The following is a 270-nucleotide window of genomic DNA, read 5'->3' as shown; positions in this document are numbered from 1 at the left end:
AGCCCCGCCAGCGCCTCCTTGCCCAGCACCGCTGAGGAGGGACGCGGAGAAGGGGAGGAAGAGCCGGCGGGTGGCCTGAGCGGTGAGCTGGGGCCAGGGGCTGGCCGACCAGAGGAGACCATCATGGAGAAGGGCCCGGAGGGGCCTGGCGAGGCCCCGGGCCCAGGGGAGGACGCCATGTTGGGCACCCCTGAGGTAGCACATCATGAAGGGAACCGTGGGCCTGGCCCACAAGATGGCTTCCGTACCCAGGAGGATGAGGCGGCCAGC

At 70.7% G+C, this 270-nt stretch overlaps 1 protein-coding gene across 1 annotated transcript in view; it reads left to right on the top strand.

Annotated features, from left to right (window-relative positions):
• Positions 1-2: 2 nt before the first annotated feature.
• Positions 3-270, top strand: part of SRL (sarcalumenin) — a gene marked incomplete at its 5' end in the record, with an annotated part of 15,213 nt that continues 14,945 nt past the window's right edge. The window contains one exon of the mRNA XM_009697939.1: positions 3-195. Coding sequence (XP_009696241.1) covers positions 3-195 — 193 coding nt within the window. The remainder of the gene's footprint in view (positions 196-270) is intronic.

This window comes from Cariama cristata, unplaced genomic scaffold (genome assembly GCF_000690535.1).
Source record: "Cariama cristata isolate BGI_N322 unplaced genomic scaffold, ASM69053v1 scaffold26933, whole genome shotgun sequence".
NCBI lineage: Eukaryota > Metazoa > Chordata > Aves > Cariamiformes > Cariamidae > Cariama > Cariama cristata.
Note: the sequence above shows the minus strand (reverse complement) of the source record. Positions and strands in the feature narration are given on the sequence as shown.